Source organism: Lynx rufus, unplaced genomic scaffold (genome assembly GCF_022079265.1).
Source record: "Lynx rufus isolate CCGP_SWC_20201006 ecotype Redwood Valley unplaced genomic scaffold, mLynRuf1.p SCAF_2, whole genome shotgun sequence".
In the NCBI taxonomy this organism is placed as follows: domain Eukaryota; kingdom Metazoa; phylum Chordata; class Mammalia; order Carnivora; family Felidae; genus Lynx; species Lynx rufus.
The window spans coordinates 124,266,017-124,285,307 of record NW_025814834.1 but is presented as its reverse complement, the minus strand read 5'-3'; the positions used below and the strand labels follow the sequence as shown (position 1 = coordinate 124,285,307).

At 34.5% G+C, this 19,291-nt stretch overlaps 1 protein-coding gene across 1 annotated transcript in view; it reads left to right on the top strand.

The window, feature by feature from the left end:
• Window positions 1-19,291, top strand: part of SYCP1 (synaptonemal complex protein 1) — a 117,252-nt gene that overhangs the window by 24,848 nt on the left and 73,113 nt on the right. The window contains exons 9-14 of the mRNA XM_047084884.1: window positions 831-900; window positions 1,863-1,936; window positions 4,280-4,388; window positions 11,497-11,591; window positions 12,354-12,538; window positions 13,991-14,058. Of these exons, the coding sequence (XP_046940840.1) occupies window positions 831-900; window positions 1,863-1,936; window positions 4,280-4,388; window positions 11,497-11,591; window positions 12,354-12,538; window positions 13,991-14,058 (601 nt within the window). The remainder of the gene's footprint in view (window positions 1-830; window positions 901-1,862; window positions 1,937-4,279; window positions 4,389-11,496; window positions 11,592-12,353; window positions 12,539-13,990; window positions 14,059-19,291) is intronic.

The window sequence follows — 19,291 nt, the reverse complement described above, 5'->3', positions numbered from 1 at the left end:
CATTCTTTCTTATGTTTCTCAAACTTGTAACCTCTTTATGATCTTGGTTCTTTGACTTTGTCTAGAACTTTTGTGTCCAAGATTTTATGAGCACTCTTAAGCTTCATTCTCCTTTTTGATTATCCCCCTTACTACTTTATCTAAAATACCTTTCTTTTCAGTTTTTCTCTATCTCCTCACCTTGTTTAACTTTGCTGAAAGCCACATGACATTTATTTGATATAGATGTATATGTAAGTATTTTCCATTACCCTGGAATATAAATTAGTTCCCTATCAGAACCTTGTCCTATATCCTAAGTGCCTAAAACAGTGGCTGGCACATGGTAGATACTCAGTAACTATTTATTGAACAAATAAATGAATTCGTACAAATCTGCAAATCAGGATTTGTTGAATCCTGAATGAACTTAACACTGCTAGATGATGTAAGTGTTAATTTGGACTCTAATAGGAGGGAGACCTCACAGAGGTTACGCTTTAGTGGGGGGAAGACAGAAATTAAGTAAGCAAAAAAATATGTAAAATTATAGACTTTGATATGGACTATTAAGTAAATGACTAGAATACCAAAAATCATTTTGCTGCTGTTTGGTAGTATGTAACATGTCTCCAGTGCATTTAAGCATCTGGGAAGCTAATTTAGTAGGCATTCTTAATACATTTTTAGTAAGTTATTTAATTATTACAAGTTATGGGAATTTCATTATTCAAAGTTGAGTGGTTTTATATCTAGTGATCATGAGACAAATTTATTAATATTTTCATAGTTTGAAGAACCTATTTAAAAAATGTAAGTATGATTCTTAAAAGTTAAATTTTATATTTCAGAAAATGATAATAGCTTTTGAGGAACTTCGTGGGCAAGCTGAGAATTCCAGATTGGAAATGCATTTTAAATGTATGGATCCTATTTAATTTTATATTACTCTACTGATGTTTATAAAAAATACAAATAAATAAAATAAAAATAAATAAAAATATATAAATCTAATAAAAAATTAGATTCCTTTAATGTTTTCCTAGCTTCAGCTTGATTCCTCAGGTCTTTTAAATTTCGTACTCAGGGTTTTGTAAACCCCTCAAAATCTTGTGGAATGTGGCAGGGAATTGATATATGTTAAAAATAGTCTTTTGGCTTCAAAGCTACATTTTCCCTGAAATCAAACTTATTATGGTTTGTACTAATTTTTTAGAAGGGTGATTTGGTCTTATTTTTACATTTCTTGGTAAAGTTTCATGATAAAATAACAAGTTGACCCTTGAACAATACAAATTTGAACTGTGCAGGTCCACTTCTGTGGATTTTTTTCAGTAAATACAGCATAGTACTATAAATGTACTTTCTCTTATGAATTTCTTAACATTTTCTCTAGCTTACTTTAGTGTAAGAATACAGTCTATAATACGTATGACATACAAAACATGTTATGGGTAAGGCTTCTGGTCACCAGTAGGCTATTAGTAGTTCAGTTTTTGGGGAGTCAAAAGTATACGTGGATTTTCAACTGTGTAGGGGTCAGTATCCCTAATGTTTGTTGTTCAAGGGTCAACTCTGTATATATTTAAAATCTGTTATTTAAAATCTGTATATATTTAAAATCTGTTATTTAAAAAATGTATTATAAAGTATAAGCTTTTAAATATTTGCTGTTATAAAAATTATAGAATTTTCTTGTTATATTTTGATATTATTTAAATTCAATATTTTATTAAACAGCAAGAAAATAGCAGTTTTAACTTGATAGAACTTTGAGGTTTAGTATCTAGATAAATAAGGAGGTGAAATAAAGTCTCAGAAACTTTAAATTTTATTGTGTAATTGTGTTAAGATATTAAAGTATATCGGCTTTATTTTTAAAGTAAAGGAAGATCATGAAAAATTCCAACACCTTGAAGAGGAATATAAGAAGGAAGTACATGACAAGGAAAAGCAGGTATTTTTTAAAAAAATCAACTCTTTGTATTCTTTGTATTTGATAATTCATAAAATACTTAAAATTTCAAAAGAAATCTGTATTGCAGACTGCATGATAAATTTCTGTGAGAGATTTTAAATATACATTTCCAAATACTTAGCCATTTACCTAGCAGAATTAATTTCCATTGATTCAAACATGCATGCCCTGAATGGCAACCCTTTTTTAAAAACTCAGTGAATTTTCTACAATATTTATATTAGTGGGTAACATTGCTGCAAAAATATTTTATGAGAACTTTTGTTTAGATAAAAATTTTATCAAATGTAAAGATGATGATCGTTGACCACTCAACTCCTATTTTGCAGTTTATTTTGAAATGTATTTGTTATTAATGACACCAAGGAGGGGGAACTAAAATACTCTTTTGCTTCTTTCTATTAATGTCACATAGTGGAAAATGTGAAAATAATGTCTGTGTTCTTTGACATTCACAAGAATGTCAATTATTATGCCAACTTAATCAGTTTCAAGTCATGCTTACCAATGGAAAATGTTTTATAGAAAGGAATCCCCTTCTTTCTGTCTCCCCCTATTTTTTCAGAGTTTTTTTTTATTTTTTATAAGATATCTTGTAATGATAGATAACAAGGATATCTACTTAAACAATAGTAACAAAAGTTAATTGAAAGTACAGAGAAGATACTTGTATTTTTAAATTATGGTTAAATTTATGTGTTAAGGCTTAGATCTTTTGAAAGACTTAATAATTTTCCATATTGTAACTGAACTTTTAAACCAGATTTCTGAGAGAAGGCCTTTTTAAAAGTTAAAATTGTGAGTATTATAAAGAACACAAAAAATAAGGAAGTGCTAAAAAGCTTGTTGGAGTTCTGGGTGCATGGGCCCGGCTTATAGATTGGTGGGGTTCCCTGTGAAATGGTGGCGTGGCCAACTAGTGTTTTGCTATGGACTCCTAAATGTCATTATTTATAATACTTTTTTTTTTTTTTAATTCTCCAAATTCCTGCTTGGTGATACAGACTTGACTGATGGCATTTTGGATTGAGGCTGGCAGAGTAGGAAGGACAGGATGAGTTTTACTATTCCACAGGCTGACCTTTCATTACAACCCTCCCTGTGATTAGAAAACCTAGGTTTAGAGATTCTCTTTTTCAATATGACTACGTCTGCATCTTTAGTCAGGTTAGTTCTCTGACTACATTGGCTATCAAGGAGGAGAGTCCGAAAAAGGAGGATTAAGTGGACCTGGGGAGGTTTTCATACTCTATACAGACTTCCAAATAGCCTCCTTATACTTAGTCTTTTTTATACCTACCTTCCACAGTGTCTGTTGCCTCTAATTCTTGAAACATTCTGGAGTCCTTTGGGATTGAATTGTTTTGCTTCTCAATAGTATCTTCCCTGTGTAGGCTCTTAGGTTTGACCTTGCTTTTCTATACTACATCATTTTCCATTCCTTTTAACTGCTTTCCTTCGTTACATATCGTGGTTTGGGTCATAGAAGTCTCATAGTTTCATGGGAAATGGAATCTGTCTTTGTTCTCCTGGTTATTTCTTGGGTGATTTGGAATTGAATACAGGGCAGAGAGGTCTTTCTGCCATCTTGAATCTGCGAGTCTTCAGCTTGTCTTTATAAGTTTATCTTTTACCTTTTTCTTCACATGGACTCTATACTCTAGCCATCTGAATATTTTCAGCTCTTTAAATAAAACATGATCTCTTGATCCTTTGTGTTCTTGTATGAGTTAGAATGTTAATTTCTGTGTTTGATTAATTTCTATTTGTCTATCAAGACTCAATTCAGTACTCTGAGAAGGATTAATTTTTGTTTACATCCTCTAAGACTGATTTAGGTCTGTGTGTGTGTGTGTGTGTGTGTGTGTGTGTGTGCTGATTCATATAACATTTTGTCCTGTTACTAATAATATTCAAGTATAGTTGTCTCCTGGTGTAAGGCTCTGAGTTTCTTTAAGGTAAGTTTCCTTATCTCTGTATACTCAATGCTTATTATGGTTTGTGGAATGAAGTGGGTGCTCCATAATATTTATGGAATAAATGAGCCAATAGATTTCATTATATATCTATTTCATTATCTGTGTATTCTAAGTACTAACTTGAAATGCATATTATAATATTGGGTAGATCATTGGGTAGATCATATTAGTTTGTTCATTCACTTAGTAAATGTTTATTATGCAAATATGTACTAAATGCCAGGCACAACCAGTTGAAAAGCATATAAACAAGTACATAAATAATCGTAGGTAATGGTAAATGCTAAGGTATTATGTTTAATTTTTCATATTTATATTGTATTATTTAAATATTTCATTTTAGGTATCACTACTATTGCTCCAAAATACTGAGAAAGAAAATGAAATGAAAAATTTGGTATTTCTGCTGGAGGAATCCAGAGATAAAGTTAATCGATTAGAGGAAAAGACAAGTAAGAATTTACATAAGAAAATATAACAATGTGTCTTATGTATTACTCTTGTTATATTTAAAATTTTGGCTTTCATTACAGTTTTGTCGTAATGCTTTCTAGTGCTGTAATTCTCAACCTGGATTGGATCTTTGGAGGAGGGTGTAATAGAGTCATTTAGGGAGATTTTTCAGTGTACATATGCTCTTTTCACTTTTCCATACTGTCCCTTTCTTCAGAATTTCAACAGAATGCTTCAAGAAAACAGGGATTTTCTTTCTTTTGTTTACTGATGCATTCCAAGTGCCTAGAACAGTGTTTGGCACACAGCATACTCAATAAATATTTCATGAATGAATGAATACCCTGGGAACACTCTAGAGGTATTGGGAAAGGTATTAGGGAAAATTGCTTGTTAAACTAAATATACCTTTGATGATTAAAGTTTCTCTACTGAATTGGAGGGGAGAATGTAGGCAGAAGAAATGCCTTGTGCAAGTCATAGAAGTGTCAGAGTTAGGGTATATTTGAAACACTGATTTGTGTGTTTATATCTTAGAGAGCTCAGGTACATGACTGGAAAAGAATGTTTGGATCAGATTGTGAAGGTTCTTGAATGTCATGTTATGTTTAGACCACCTTATTGAATATTTTTCAAACTTGTTTAGGTAGCAGGGCACTTGGAAGGCATAATACACTTTGTGAAATACTGTATACCTTCCAGAGCATCATATAGATCTTGTGATATTTGTCACTTCTCTCTTAAAAAAAAAATTCTTTTTTTCACATGGCAAATGATTACATAGTTTGGGTGAAACGATGCCCACTCATTTTACATTACTGTCATTACTAAATCGGTATACTCCAGGTATGAAATAGTTTAACTTCCCATACGTTTTTTGTTCTTCTGACCTCTCCATCATGATTTTGGCTATTTCCTCTACCACAAATGAGCCTCTTACCTCCACTCCAAATATTTTGCCTAAATTCCAGTGAACTCCTTATTCTTAAGAATGGCTTAACCATTACTCATCTGTGACTATGGGTGTCTTGCAGGCAGGGCTGTATTTCATTAAGTATCTGTGTAATTCAATGCCTAGCATATTGCTGTGTACATAATAGCTAAAGAGTTGTTAGGATGAATGAATGTTTAATCTTATCATTTAAACTGGAAACAATTTCCTGGTACTAAGTAACTAATTCTCTGTGATTCTGCAGACTCATAAGCACTGAAATGTATTCATTTAAGTTACTTTTCATTGTGTCCCATATGCGGTATATCTTTTATTTTTTTCTCTTTGTTTCAGTTGGGAGATCTTCTATTGACCTGTTACCTAATCCCACCTTCTGTGTCTAATTTGCTTTTCTTTTTAATTTATTTTTAAAATATTTAAATTATTTTTAAAATTTTATTTAAATCCAAGTTAACATATAGTGTAATAATGATTTCATAAGTAGAATTTAGTGATTCATCACTTGCATGTAATACCCAGTGCTCACCCCAGCAAGTGCCCTCCTTAATGCCCATTCCCCCTTTAGTCCATCCCCCCACCCCATCCAATACCCCTCCAGCAACCTTCAGTTTGTTCTCTGTACTTTAAGAGTCTCTTATGGTTTGTCTCTCTCTCTGTTTTTATCTTATTTTTCCTTCCCTTTCCCTATGTTCATTTCTTTTGTTTCTTAAATTCCACATATGAGTGAAATCACACGATATTTATCTTTCTCTGACTGACTCATTTCGGTTAGCATAGTACACTTTAGTTCCATCCATGTTGTTGCAAATGGCAAGATTTCATTTTTTTTTGATTGCTGAGTAATTTTCCTTTGTTTATATATACACCACATCTTCTTTATCCATTCGTCAGTCAATGGACATTTGGGATCTTTCCATAATGTAGCTATTGTTGATAGAGCTACTATAAACATTGGGATGTATGTGCCCCTTTGAATCAGCATTTTTGTATCCTTCAGATAAATACCTAGTAGTGCAATTGCTGGGTTGTAGGGTAATTCTACATCTGTTGTTTCCTGAGTTGTTAATATTAGCCATTCTGACCAGTGTGAGGTGGTATCTCATTGTGGTTTTGATTTGTATTTCCCTGATGATGAGTGATATTGAGCATCTTTTCATGTGTCTGTTAGCCATCTGGATGTCCTCTTTGGAAAAGTTCACGTCTTCTGCCCATTTCTTCACTGGGTTATTTGTTTTTTGGGTATTGAGTTTGGTAAGTTCTTTATAGATTTTGGATACTAACCAATTATCCAGTATGTCATTGCAAATATCTTTTTCCATTCCATTGGTTGCCTTTTAGTTTTGTTGATTGTTTCCTTCACTGTGCAGAAACTTTTTATCTTGATGAAATATAATAGTTATTTTTGCTTTTGTTTCCCTTGCCTCCGGAGACATGTCTAGAATAAGCTGCTGTGGCCGTGGTCAAAAAGATTGCCTGTTTTCTCCTCTAGGATTTTGATGATTTTCTGTCTTACATTTAGGTCTTTCATCCATTTTGAATTTATTTTTGTGTAAGACAGTGGTCCAGGTTCATTCTGCATGTCACTGTCCAGTTTTCCCAACATCATATGCTGAAGGGACTCCCTTTTTTCCACTGGATATTCTTTCCTGCTTTGTCAAAGATTAGTTGACCATACGTTTGTGGGTCTATTTCTGGGTTCTCTATTTTGTTCCATTGATTCATGTGTCTGTTTTTGTGCCAATATCATACTGTCTTGATGATTACAGCTTTGTAATACAGCTTGAAGTCCAGAATTGTGATGCCTCCAGCTTTGGTTTTCTTTTTTAACATTACTTTGGCTATTCAGGGTTTTTTCTGGTTCCATACAAATTTTAGAATTCTTTGTTCTGGCTCTGTGAAGAATGCTGGTGTTATTTTGATAGGGATTGCATTGACTACATAGATTGCTTTCTGTAGAATTGACATTTTAACAATATTTGTTCTTCCAATCCATGAGCATGGAATGTTTTTTCATTTCTTGTGTCTTCTGTAGTTTTTAGCATATAGATCTTTTATCTCTTTGGTTAAGTTTATTCCTCGGTATTTTATAGTTTTCAGTGCAGTTGTAAATGGGATCAATTCCTTGATTACTCTTGCTGCTGCTTCATTATTGGTGTATAGAAATTCCACAGATTTCTGTACGTTGATTTAATATCCTGTGACTTTGCTGATTTCATGTATCAGTTGTAGCAGTTTTTTGGTGGAGTCTTCTGGGTTTTTCATATCGAGTATCATGTCATCTGTGAATAGTGAAAAGTTGACTTCTTCCATGTGGATTTGAACGCCTTTTATTTCTTTTTGTTGTCTGAATGTTGAGGCCGGGACTTCCAGCACCATCTTGAACAACAGTGGTGAGAGTGGACATCTCTGTCATGTTCTTGACCTTAGAGGGAAAGCTCTCAGTTTTTCCCCATTGAGGATGATATTAGCTGTGGGTCTTCCCTATATGGCATTTGTGATGTTGAGGTATGTTCCTTTTTGTCCCTGCTTTCTTGAGGGTTTTTATCAAGAAAGGATACTGTATACTGTCAAATGGTTTTTCTCTCTTTAGAGGATCATGTAGTTCTTTTTATTTTATATTAATGTGATGTATCATGTTGGTTGATTTGTAGATGTTGAACCAGTCCTGTATCCCAGGAATAAATCCCACTTGATCGTGGTGAATAATTCTTTTAATGTAATGTTGGATTTGGTTTGCTGGTATCTTGTTGGGAATTTTTGCATCCATGTTCATCAGGGAAATTGGGCTGTGGTTCTCCTTTTTAGTGGGGGTCTTTATCTAGTTTTGGAATCAAGATAGTGACTGGTCTTATAGAATGAGTTTGGAAGTTTTTCTGCCATTTGTATTTTTTGGAACAGTTTCAAAAGAATAGGTATTAACTCTTATTTAAATGTTTGGTAGAATTCCCCTGGAAAGCTGTCTGGCCCTGGAGTCTTGTTTGTTGGGAGGTTTTTGAGTAAGATTTAATTTCTTTAGTGGTTATGGGTCTATTCAAATTTTCTTTTTTTTCTTTTACATTTATTATTTATTTTTGAGAGACAGAATGAGACAGAGCACAAGTGGGAGAAGGGCAGAGAGAGAATGAGACACAGAATCCAAAGCAGGCTCCAGGCTCCGAGCTTCAGTTTCAAGGCTTCAGGTTCCTTGGACCACTCAGGTCATGGGAACCTGGGCTGCAAATCTGCTTGAGGATTGGTTTCCTTTGGCTTCCTTTACATAAACAGTGTCTCAGCTTATTGTATAAAGGTTTAGTTCTTGGATTCCTTTCCTTTTTTAATGTTTATTTTTGAGAGAGCTAGAGGAAAGCGAGGAAAGCTGGGGAGGGGTGGAGAGAGAGAGGGAGACCCAGAATCTGAAGTAGGCTCCAGGCTCTGAGATGTCAGCACAGAGCCTGACATGGGGCTTGAACCCATGAAGTGCAAGATCATGACCTGAGCCGAAGTGGGACGCTCAATTGACTGAGCCACCCAGGCGCCTCAGTTCTTGGATTCTTTGTCTTATATAGTCTTTTTGGGTTTTCATGTTTCTTTTCCTGACCTCATTTTTTCATCACCTCATTTCAAATCAAAAGTCTAACTTTGCCAGGATCTGCAAATGCTTTCAGGGCAAAAGAGGGTTTCTGTGCTTATCTTACTTCTCCAAGTTTCTGTTTTCTCCTTCACTTGGTCCTGGTAATTTCTTACGATTTTGTCAGGAGCTTAATGATTTTAATATTCTTAATATTTGATCCTGGGTTTTTATTCCTTTTTAGAGGAATGTTTGAATGACATACCTTACTCATTACCCCAATGGAATTTTCAGTTTCAGTTTTATAAATGTCATTTCTAGGGGCGCCTGGGTGGCTCAGTCGGTTAAGCGTCCGATTTTGGCTCAGGTCATGATCTTGCGATTCGTGAGTTCAAGCCCCGCGTCGGGCTGTGTGCTGACAGCTCAGAGCCTGGAGCCTGTTTCAGATTCTGTGTCTCCCTCTCTCTCTCTCTGACCCTCCCCCGTTCATGCTCTGTCTCTGTCTCAAAAATAAATAAACGTTAAAAAAAATTAAAAAAAAGTCTTTTCTAGAAGTCTTATTTAGTTTATAGATATCTTCCTTTTTTTAGTTTTTAAAGAATGTTATAATACTTTTTTTTTTTTAATCCACAGGCAGTAATTCTAACATCTGAAATTTTTGCAGATCCAAGTATGCCTTTCATTTATTATGCTGACTCTGCTCATGATGCTTTGTTTTCTCTTGTGATTTTGAGGTCATGTAACTTCATCTGTGGAACTTCTTTAAGACTTGGATTGGAAGTAAATTTCTACAGAGAAAATTTGCATTAGCAGTTCTGGAATCCTGGGTGAACTTAAGGACATTTCAAATTAAGTTTCGGCTTGGAGCTTTTTAGGACATTCAAGCAGCATACATTCAGTTCTCATACATGCTGAAGTACTAGTTTGTGATTATGATTTCTCAGAGGAGACATTTATTACCAGACTATAATAAATAGTACCATAGCAGACACCATAGTCTTTGGTAATCATTTCCTCTCTCCAGATCTATTTTTCCCATTTTGTTTTCAGAGGTGGACCACTAACCTTTTCATTTCTACACAGATTTTCAGAGTGGAACTTTAAAAAAATATGAACTTGAAACATTCTGTGGTCTAGCATCTTTCATCATTTTTCATAGTCTTTATGACTTCTGAACTACCTCTGAACAAGTCATATAAATCCTGTTATCTTGTCCTTGTTATTTTTCTAACCATAATTGCTATGATTCTTCCCTCTTACTTTATGTTTCATGCTACTGAAATGCATTTCATTTAGACATTTAGATGTGTCATCTTGTCTCTTTCATTTTTGTCTTTGTACATGCTCTTTGACCTGTCTGTGATATTTCTTTCTCTCCTAGCTCCCACTACTCTTATTAATTCTTACTGGCTTTCAAATGTTTGAACTGATCTGTCACTTTCTGGAAGCCTTCCTTGAACTTTCCCTCTTTATGTCTGTCTCCCCTTACCTCTAACTTTTATTGATCCTTTTTGGCTTAGGTTCCCCATCTGTATATTTCCAGAATTTCTGAGTGAGTGCCCATCAGCAGTTATCATTGATTATTTGTCTGCTTGCATTGTAAATACCATGAATTTTTAAGGCCCAGTTTCTAGTTTACACCATCATTATCATACTAATCGTTAACACTAATTGACTATATATGCTAGACACTGTGGTTAAACATTTTAAGTTGCATTATTTTGTTTAATCCTTCAAGATATGAATAACTATGATTATTCTCTTTCTCCAGTTGAGAAAAGTAGTGACAGACTACTTTATTATCATGCCTAAGTTTAGGTAGCTAGTAAGAGGACATAGAATAATTTGAATCCAGGGAAGAGGATGAACTTCTTTTTTCACCCTATTTTTTCCATGAGGTTTAAAAGTAGAATGCACACATATAAAGCACATAGACTAGTATGTAACATTTAGTATTTAATAAATATTAGCTATAGAGTCAAAAGCCTTTTTTCATAATATTTCAATGTATAAATGTAATATTTTAGAAAACTCTAAAAATCAAGATGTGCAATGATAAAAATAAAGTATTGAATAATTTCACCATTAAGAGGTAAATAACTTGCAATATTTTTGTATTGTTTCCTTTCATATGCATTATTTCTATAAATACCATTTAAACTTGCCCTTTTTATTCTGCCCTTTTTATTTAATACATATTCTGTGAATATGTATTCCAATTTGGAATAAATGAAGTCCATTATCTTTTATAGTGGTTACATGGTATGCCATTGTGTGTATGTACCATCATAATTTAATTTATCTCCTATTGAATATTTAGATTGTTTCCTTTGTTTAGCTGTTATTAAAATGTAGCATCAAACATCCTCATGTTTACTGGTGAGTACTTGGGAGTTAATAGTCTTGAAAAGTCAGTAAAAGTAGATGATGGCCAATATCAGTGCATATTGCATAATTTGCATAATTTTCTATATTTTCTATATTTGCATAATTTTCCTTCATTTTGGAGTATCTCATGGAGGAAAGAAAAGTAGTTGAACAAATAATTGGTTTTCTTGGTATGTATTTTTTTTATTAAGTACTACCAATCCACAACTCTCTTTTTTAGAATTACAGAATGAAAACTTAAAAGAATCAAGTGAGAAGCAGAATCATTTGACATCAGAACTAGAAGATACTAAAATGTCTTTGCAAAGAAGTGTGGTATGATTTAAAAACTGATTCGTCCATTCATGCTCTGTCTCTCTCTCTCAAAAATAAATAAACATTAAAAAAAAAATTAAAAAAAACAAAAAAAAAGGGGCGCCTGGGTGGCTCAGTCGGTTGAGCGGCCGACTTCGGCTCAGGTCATGATCTCGTGGTCCGTGAGTTCAAGCCCCGCGTCTGTGCTGTCTGTGCTGACAGCTCAGAGCCTGGAGCCTGTTTCAGATTCTGTGTCTCCCTCTCTCTGACCCTCCCCCATTCATGCTCTGTCTCTCTCTGTCTCAAAAATAAATAAACATTAAAAAAAATTTTTTTTAAAAACTGATTCGTGTGTGATAAGCCTCACACTATGAGTCAGTAAATACTTTTAAAATGCTAATACTGTGTACAAGGACCCGGAACTTCATCCCAGTCTACAAAATGCTTATAGTTTAATTAGAAACATTGGGTAAAAATGCATCAAAACTATAAGATAGAAGACTCTGCTAAATACCAACAGAGTGATTCAGGCTAAAATTGTTACAGTAGTTCTAAAAATGGAAACAACACTGTGGGCTAAGAAGACTCCATTGGGAGGTTGGGACTATAGGTTGGCTTTGGGAGAATGGTAAATTGAAGTAGGAATACTGAATGGGCATTGAAATTGGCCAGGGTGGGGTAATGGAGGAGGGTGATAGAATAATAAGGAGGGAGGAGATGAGTTCAGTTTTTTTCTTAAGGCCCTTGGATTATAGCTTTTGTTTTGTATTTTATTTCATTTAGATTACTCAGAAGGCTTTAGAGGAAGATTTACAGGTAGCAACAAAAAAAATATATCAGCTCACTGGAGAAAAAGAAACTCAGATGGAAGAATTTAATAAAGCTAAAGCTGCTCATTCATTTGTGGTTACTGAACTTAAAACTTCTGTCTGCAGCTTGAAAGAATTATTGACAACAGAACAGCAAAGGTAAAGCTATTTTTTATTTAGCTGATAAAAACAACTTATTTCCAATATTCACTGTATTTTCTATTCATTGTCAAGTGACTTCTAATTCCTATAGTATCTGTAACCAAGTAAGTCTCTTTTTTAATTTATAAAATGGGAATACATTTTAAAAGTTTGTATTAGGTAGGCAGGTGTCCTGGGAAAAGATAGCAGGTATTCTTTAGGATAGTTCCCATGCATACTTGGCCACAGAGTCCAGCTATATAAACAAGCTCATAAGTGCTGATGCAGTGATAGTACATATTTAATTAAACTGTGGATCATTATTAGCTTCATAGAAATAACTTCCCGGGTTGTGGGTTTGTTCTACTTGGGTCTGTAACCTCTCTGATGTATAAAATTAGTACTAGCCTGGTATAGGGTAGGTAATCAAAACATTTTTTTATTAAATTAATGAATTAATGAATATTATATGTAAGATATTCATTTGAATTTCATCTAAATAACAGTTTGTCTAAAGCTTGAATTAAAAACTTACTCTGTTTTCACTATATGTGTATTTTTAAAGCTGTGTTATGAGGCCTAAGTTATTATTTTTGTCCCATTAGCATTAGGGTTTAGTAAGTCTAGTAGGATGAAAGACAGGAACACGCTTTTCTGTGAATTCATGACCTGAACCTAGTAGTATTTCTTCTCTACTGCTTATGTATGGTGGTGGAAGAAGAGCTAGTTTTTCTACTTCAGCTCATCTTATATATTCTTTGTTGATCTTATAGGTGATTTTCAAATTTTGAAATTGTAAGTTAGCTTAAGTATCATATGTTCCAATTATTTCAGTTAAAAAAATTTTTTTAAGTATTTTTGAGAGAGAGAGAGAGAGAGAGAGAGAGGGAAAGAGAGAGAGAACTGGGGAAGGGAGAGAAAGAGGTAGACACAGAATCTGAAGCAGGCTCCAGGCTCCAAGCTGTCAGCACAGAACCCGATGCAGGGCTCAAACCCACCAGCAGCGAGATACGACCTGAGCTGAAGTCGGATGCTTAACTGACTGAGCCACCCGGGGGCCCCCAATTACCTCAGTTTTATAGATGAGGAAGCAGAAAGCTAGAAGAGTTAAGTGGATTGCCGAATTCTCACATTTATATTGTTTCTAAGGCAGAATTCAATGTAACAGTAGTTACATATTCAGTCTCTTTTAAAGTTCTAGGATGCATTAATTTGATTATCATCAGTAGCTAAGAGATAAATTGTGACCATAAGCTTTAGGGTTTTATGCAGATATAATTAATATACAACTATGGATTAATAATAGTGATACCTTATTTTGAAATGTTATACTATATGGCATGGTAGGTACTCAAAAATTGTTTAATTGGGTGAATCTGTGAAAGATATATTATTAAATTGCACCAGTTTTAGTTACTAGGTGAATTGTGATTAAAAGAATGTTTTACATGTAAATTAATATTTTACAAGATTGGAAAAAAGTGAAGATCAATTGAAAATACTTACCATGAAGCTTCAGCAGAAATCAAGTGAACTCGGTAAGATTTAGAGAATAACGTGTACGTGATAATATTAGTCTATTATACAGATATAAATGCTATTTCAGATTATGATATAGTTTCTCCTTTGTCATTTATCAATAATAATTATTTTTTAACTTTTAATTTGATTTTCAAAGACAGAAAATTTAAACCTTAAGAAAGACTATTCTGTGCCATTATGCAATTCAGAGATGTCTAGAAGTGGAAGGAGCTTAAGAGATGTTTCTAGTTTATTTTTCTTATTTTAGGATTTAGAGGCCTTAATAATTCTTAATGGAAAAGGTCTGTTATATTTTAATTGAATTTTGACATTTTACTGATTAGTCATGTTGGATTATGAACTATCTATAGGAGAATGCTATCCTGTTTTGTCACGTAGTATTGTTAATACTCAATAGATTTCATGGCCAAAAGAGAAAGAAGTTCTGTAGTTGTGAATTTATAATCCTTTAATTAGCTAATCCTAATTTAACTCCTGTATTTCGTATTTACAAATCTTCATATGTACAGATGTGGAGAATTATAAAGATATAAAAACATTTTTCCAATTTTGGTGAAAAGAATTATTTTTATAAATTAACTCAGGAATTTGCAGGTGTTTTCTAGACTGTCTCCACAACATTCTGTAAACTTTATTATTAGGTTTGAAAAATTGTGTAATTAAAATAATTGTAAGAAATTTTGCCCTGTTAGGATGTTTGGTTGAACTTCGAAACTTATTTATGCCTTTCCTTTGGCAATGCTTAATCTCCCACTATAGACTAGACCAATCTTTGAGCATCCAAAATTGTACTTTTCAGTGGTAAATAATTCCTTTGGTTTTTATATTTTATATTACAATGACTGTAAATGCATTTTTCATCTAATTTTTAAATCTTCATTCAAAGCATAATGTAGTATTTTAAATCACTGCACATACCTACTTTCTTAGAATTATTCAATTGAATGTGGTAGACTAAGGAATAAGTTTAGTCCTTAAAATATCTTTAGTGGATATTTGTAACAATTCAGTCTGATATTGAAGTTAAGTGGCTGTTATTGTCAGATTAACAAATCAAATGCATAAGGTGATTTTTCTCATAATAGAGAACTCTCTAATTTAATGAGAGAAAGGTTGAACACATAAAATCATTAGAGCAATGTTTCCAAAATGAGGGGATGAGCAAGAATTCTATTAAGAGAAGGGAATATTAGAGTTTCTATTTCTATTTGTTTTATGCTTTGCATATATTTCATAATGACTAGTATAGTACACATATTTATACTTTAAAATTTTACACGATATATAAGTATGTATTTGTGTTTTATACGTATTTATATATTTGGGGTGAATGCTCACAGACTTGTTGCTGATGGAGATGTGTTAATGCTGATGACAAGAGGAAGCCAAAGATATCAATGTGGACTGCATAATTGGAAATGATTCTCTAGAAGAGGTAGATTTTAAAAGTAGACTTTAAGGTATAAAGAGGCTTTGGGTAGTTGTAGAGAATGATGGAATGTGTAAAGCATTATGTGTAGGAGAGCAGCATTAACAATGACATAAGTACTGAGCATTAGCTTATTTCCTTCTTTGGTTAATAGTATAGTTCTCAGAATCAAAATCTTGGATGATATTCTGTACTGTTCTTTCTCCCTTACTTTTCACTTCTAATTGGTTATCCAGTGCTGTTGTTTCTAACTTTTAATATCTATCTAGCTTGTAAGATCTAACTAATTTAACTCTATCTTGCAAATCTTTGTCTTTTTAAAAAATATTTATTTAGAGGGTGCACACAAGTGGGGAAGGGGCCAGAGAGAGAGAGAGAGAGAGAGAGAGAGAGAGAATCCCAAGCAGGCTCCATGCTGTCAGTGCAGAGCCCTACCAGGGCTCAAACTCATGAACCATGAGATCATGACCTGAGCCAAAGTCAGACACTTAACTGACTAAGCCACCCAGGTGCCTGTGGTTTACATTTTTAGAGGATCACTGCGACTTTTGTATGGCAGATAAATTTGGTGGTGGGTGGGGAATGATGATAGGAAAAGGACAAAGAGGAGAAATCATATTAGAAGCCGTTTGAGTGGTACAGGCATGAGAGACTATCTTTTAAAAGTGGAATCATATCCCACTTTTGCTAGCATTTGGTGAGCTCTTGAATCTGAGGACACTGTCTTCAGCTCTGAAAAGTTCTCTTAATTCTTCTTTTCTAGTGTCATTGTTCTCTCTCTCTGTAAATTTTGATAGGTGGATTTTAGAAATTCTGAAGCTTTTATATTTGTATTTAAAAAATTTTTTTAATGTTTATTATTCTTAGAGAGAGAGAGAGAGAGAGAGCGCGCGAGCACGAGTAGGGAAGGGGCAGAGAGAGAGACATAGAATCAGAAGTAGGTTCCAGGCTCTGAGCTGTCAGCACAGAGCCCCACACGGGGCTTGAACTTAACAAGCCATGAGATCATGGCCTGAGCCGAAGTCAGACGCTTTACCAACTGAGCCACCCAGGCGCCCCAATCTTTATATTTTAAAATTTCTCTCTTAAACTCTTTACTTTTTAGTTTATTTTGAGGGGAATTTTGGGAAAAAAGTCTTTTGGCTTCCCCCTAATAATTCAGTCTTTAGATATGTTTAATTTGCCTTTTTTTGTTTTTGGTAGAGAGCACATGCATGAGCTGGGTGGGGAGAGGCAGAGGGAGAGAGAGAGAATCTTTTTTTTTTTTTAATTTTTAAAAAAAATGTTTATTCATTTGTTGAGAGACAGAGACAGAGACAAAGAGTGCACGCACAAGTAGGTGAGTGGCAGAGAGAGAGAAGGAGACACAGAATCCAAACCAGGCTCCAAGCTATCAGCACAGAGCCCCATACAGGACTTGAACCCATGAACCATGAGATAATGACCTGAGCCAAAGTCGGATGTCCAACCAACTGAGCCATTCCAGTGCCCCAGAGAGAGAATCTTTAAGCAGGCTCCATGCTTAGTGCAGAGCCCGACATGGGGCTAGATCCCACGACCCTGGGATCATGACTAGAGTTGAAATAAAGAGTTGGATACTCAAATGACTGAATCACCAGGCACCCCTACTTTGCTGTTTTTAAAGTCTTAGTTACCAAATTTTAAGTTTCTGAGAGCTCTAGGTGATTAATTTCATGGATATTGTATCCTGTTGGAACATACTATACTTAGCAAGATTTCTGCTTCTGTTTGCTCTATTAATTCCTTCTTGAGTTTTATTTTAGTTCTTTGAATTTGGTGCCTAACATTTATGGTTTTGCTTTTTCTTCACTAATTGGTGATTTTTGATTATTTACTCATTTAAATATTTGAGAATCTTTTTTCTCCCACATATGTTATAATGTGATTTTTCTGATTATGTTGGGGGGAGATGGGAGGTACTGTAGGGAAGGGTGGGCTCGGTAGCTAATCTTCTGGATTTAGGGGATTGTTTGTAGAGATCATGAGCTGTTTGGGGGCACTGCCTTACCCCTTGGGCTCCAATTCCTAGGATCTTTGATTTAACCTGAGGTGGACTCTGTGGTAGGAGGTATAGTCACCTGGTCTAGTTGTTGCACATAGTCTTCAATGAATTAATGTAGGTGACCCCTCCTCCTTCTAGAATTCTTCAGTATTTTGGTTTGTTTATGGTAGTCTGGTTTTGTTATTGTAAATATATATATATGATGAGGTTTCGGGGTGATGGCGGGGTCCAGAGCGGACGGCCAAGGAAGAATTCTTGAAGACATCTTTGGTGTAAAAAGTGATTTTATTAAAGCACAGGGACAGGACCCGTGGGCAGGAAGAGCTGTGCTGGGGTTGTGACAGGTAACTGATTATACACCCTCAGGTTGGGAGGGGATTAGGGATAGAGTAACTCTCTAAGGTATTTTGGAAGCAAGGTTTCCAGGACTTTGAGGGGCTAGCTGTGTTAGGAAAACACCATTTATTACCGTTCAGTAAAACCTATCATAAGACCCTTCATATGTATATCAGGGGGCCATAAGCTTGGAGTATAATTGCCAGCATATATCTTAGGGGAGTTGAGATAAAGGAAGTTTCCAAAGGAATTTTTATATGTTGAAGTAGACTTACAGATTCCTGGGGGGTCAGGATAAGCCAAGATTTCCTTTTGTCCCTAGCAGAGGTCACTCTGCCTGTTCCAAGGACTTGTCAGTGGGCTGTAGACAGTAAGGCAATTTAATTTTTCATTTGTCTTCGTTTTCCACATCATCATGGCAAACACTTAAATCCCTTTCCTTTTCTTGGGTAGCCAGGACTTTCTGAGGAATATCACACATATCCCACCTGGGGGTGGGTGGTACCATTAGTCTGTGTTTTGCCCTCAGCTTGTCCTGCACTCCCTCATCATATATTTTTATATATGATTTATATTTTATATATATATATACATATATATATATCTTTAAAAAATTTTATGGGAGTGGGGATGAGAGAATGTGAAGATATGCTTAGTCAACTATTTTTAATTAATCCTTGAGTTTGAAAAACTCTTTTTACCTAAAATGAAAATTGTGGTTAAATAAGCTTTGCTTGTGACAGGTGTTTCTTTTGACTCCATGCTGGCATTTCCTATTTGTTTGATTTTTCCTTAAAAATTGTGGGCAATTATTACAATATTTTTTATTTTTCACTTTTGTTTTTTATTATTTTTTTAAAATATTTATTTTTGAGAGAGAGTGTGTGTGCAGGCGGGGGAGGAGCAGAGAGAGAAGGAGACACAGAATCCAAAGCAGGTTCCAGGCTCTGAGCTGTCCGCTCAGAGCTTGACGCAGGGCTCAAACTCACACACCATGTGATCATGACCCAAGCAGAGGTCAGACACTTACCCAACTGAGCCACCCAGATATCCCTGTTTATTTTTAATGTACAGAGTCTTGGAAATTTCCGGTAAATCTCTTATATCTCCATTTATTAAAAACCCTTAATTAACAGTGAAGAAAGACAATGTTTCAAATACAATAAAATTGTAGCTGACAGCTAGGCATCATTTGGGAACTTTGTAGGCAGTTAAAGAATTTAAGAAAGGAGGATAAAGGTGGTTTGGCCTGGAAAAGTTTTATAAATTTATTAGTCTAATACTGAATTAATGAAGATAGACATAAAAGCCTTGTGTAGAGTGTTATTATTTAGGGTAGGAAAAAAAAAAAGAAGGGTGTCAGCAGAGAAAACAGGAAATGCAAATAACACAAGGTCTTGAAAATCAAAGAAAAATAGAGAGTAGTTGATAGCATTAAATG